The following is a 2175-nucleotide window of genomic DNA, read 5'->3' as shown; positions in this document are numbered from 1 at the left end:
CTCTTTTATTAATGTGTTGTATTTAAAAGGGTAAAGACCCCTTTCAGTCATGAATGATCATGGGATTGCACCTAGAAAGTTTCCCTCCGAGGCACAAGTCCAGGTATGGTTGTTTATGGAAGGCCAGCAGTCACCCATGCATACCAGCCTCCCCTCTCCACGTCACTGATGTTATCCAAGGGAAAGGCAAAGGCCGATACAGCTTAGCACCTGTGACGTCGCAACTTATTTCTACAGCTAAGTGAACTGGAGCAAGGTGAAATAAAATGTCTTGCTCAAGAACACAACACACAGCCCGGTCTGAGAATCGAACTCACTACTTCATGACTGTGAGCCCGACGCTCTAACTACTGAACCATGCGCCTTCACTTGTAGTTAGACCTACATTATTTAATCTGCTTGCATTTTTAAAGACCTTAATGTACATTTTGCGAGAGATTTAGTTGCTATTTCGAAAAGGCTGACCATGTAGATGCACTTTTATTTGTCCAATTTAATAACATTTACTTATTAGACCACTGGTTTAAGGAAGTAAAATATAACTATGTTTGTTCCTGTTCCAGCATTATTACATGCAACATAAAGCTATGAAATAGCAAAAGTCATTAGCGTATCGAGAAGAATGTCTCTCGGCATTTGTTACGATTCTCTGCGCTCACTATTCAGATCCCATCGAGGTCAACTTTACTTTTCATCTTTTCGGGCTCCATAAAAAGTACCAATTCAGAGCGGTTGGTTACCTGTAACTGTTCTCGCCCTTTGCGATCTAACGACAATACCTGCTACGATAATGGTATCAAACTGTATCGCCCTTATCTTTCCCTTGAACATCGCCAATGGCGAAGAGAGGGAAATTTTTCATAAGTAGGCAACTGGTAGTCTTTCATTAAAAAAAAAAAAAAAACTTTGCCTGGGTTCGCACCTCAAGGAAGAATTTCCAGGCAAAAAGTCAGTCAGCCATGGCTGAATGAGGTCCTAGATATTGTACTGATTATATATAAACTAGATCGTGAACTTAATTTACCCGTTTTATATTTAATGATTTCTGTGAATTTGTCTGTAGGTGATACTACCTATAAATATTTATATTGAAACACAGAATCTCACAAAATATAATCAGCGGCGGTCGGTGGAAATTCATTAGTATTCTGCAGTGAATACAGCAAGCATTCAAATATACTTCAGTTGACTTTCAACTAATATATCATTAAAGCAATCTTGAAAATAGAATCTGTATGGAAATCTTTGTTGAAAATCTTATAAACATGCTCTTCATTCACTGAAATTCATATACGCCCAGTTTGAATTTAGAATTGTTGCTTTCTCTGCTCTTTTAATAGGATAGCCTTGTGAAACACCTAAAAGAAGAAAAACAAAGTCTTCAAGATGAAGTTATGAGACTCAAGGAAGAGCTGTTCCGCTACCGCCACCTAGTAGCCAATAGTCAAAACAGCTCTATCAATTCGGACGCCTTTTCTATTTGTTCTTCATTTCACGGTGACAATTTAGTCCTTCATAAGCAGATCGGTTGGTCCATTTTGTTATTTTGTTTTATCTATAACATATTTTCATTAATGACTAACATAGATGCAAGGGCACAGATTTGTTGGAAGGGAATAGTCTCTTAAATCGGCTCCAGTACCTGATTGGTATTTTATCGACCAAACAACACTGCATTTATAAAACCTCGTGAAGAAAATCGGATCTCATAAATGAAGTATTGCAATTTTGACATACTAGTATTTCATCAGCTTTTATAGAAAGGATTGCTCACTATTGATCAAACTGCTTAAACATATCGCTTTATCGACTGAAAAGAAGCATAGTGAAATTAGGAAACCGTTTATGATAATCCTGTTAAGTATTCTAAGGATTAGAATCGATTGTTTATGCAGCAAATAGGTTTAAATATGCTACTTGTTTTCTTTCATTTCCAGCTTGGTTCGTATTAACGGTTATATTTTATAACTTATGAAATTTCCCTAGATACCTATCCTTTAATCAGTTAGTTTCACATAGTAAATATACCGAAAATATCTCGGGAAATAACGCATGTGAAAGCCGTAGATTAAGCTAAAACCCACACATTCATATACATGATATTCCCCAATATAACAGTGCAATGAATGAAAATATTCATTAAAGTCACAATTTTGATATTATATATACATATAT

General features: G+C 36.1%; 1 protein-coding gene across 1 annotated transcript in view; it reads left to right on the top strand.

Moving 5' to 3' along the window:
* LOC106875300 (probable serine/threonine-protein kinase tsuA) overlaps nt 1–2175 on the top strand; it is a 162570-nt gene that overhangs the window by 96543 nt on the left and 63852 nt on the right. The window contains exon 7 of the mRNA XM_052965874.1: nt 1341–1527. Within this exon, the coding sequence (XP_052821834.1) occupies nt 1341–1527 (187 nt within the window). The remainder of the gene's footprint in view (nt 1–1340; nt 1528–2175) is intronic.

Source organism: Octopus bimaculoides, chromosome 2 (assembly GCF_001194135.2).
Source record: "Octopus bimaculoides isolate UCB-OBI-ISO-001 chromosome 2, ASM119413v2, whole genome shotgun sequence".
Lineage (NCBI taxonomy): Eukaryota > Metazoa > Mollusca > Cephalopoda > Octopoda > Octopodidae > Octopus > Octopus bimaculoides.
This window is presented reverse-complemented; position numbering and strand designations above follow the sequence as displayed.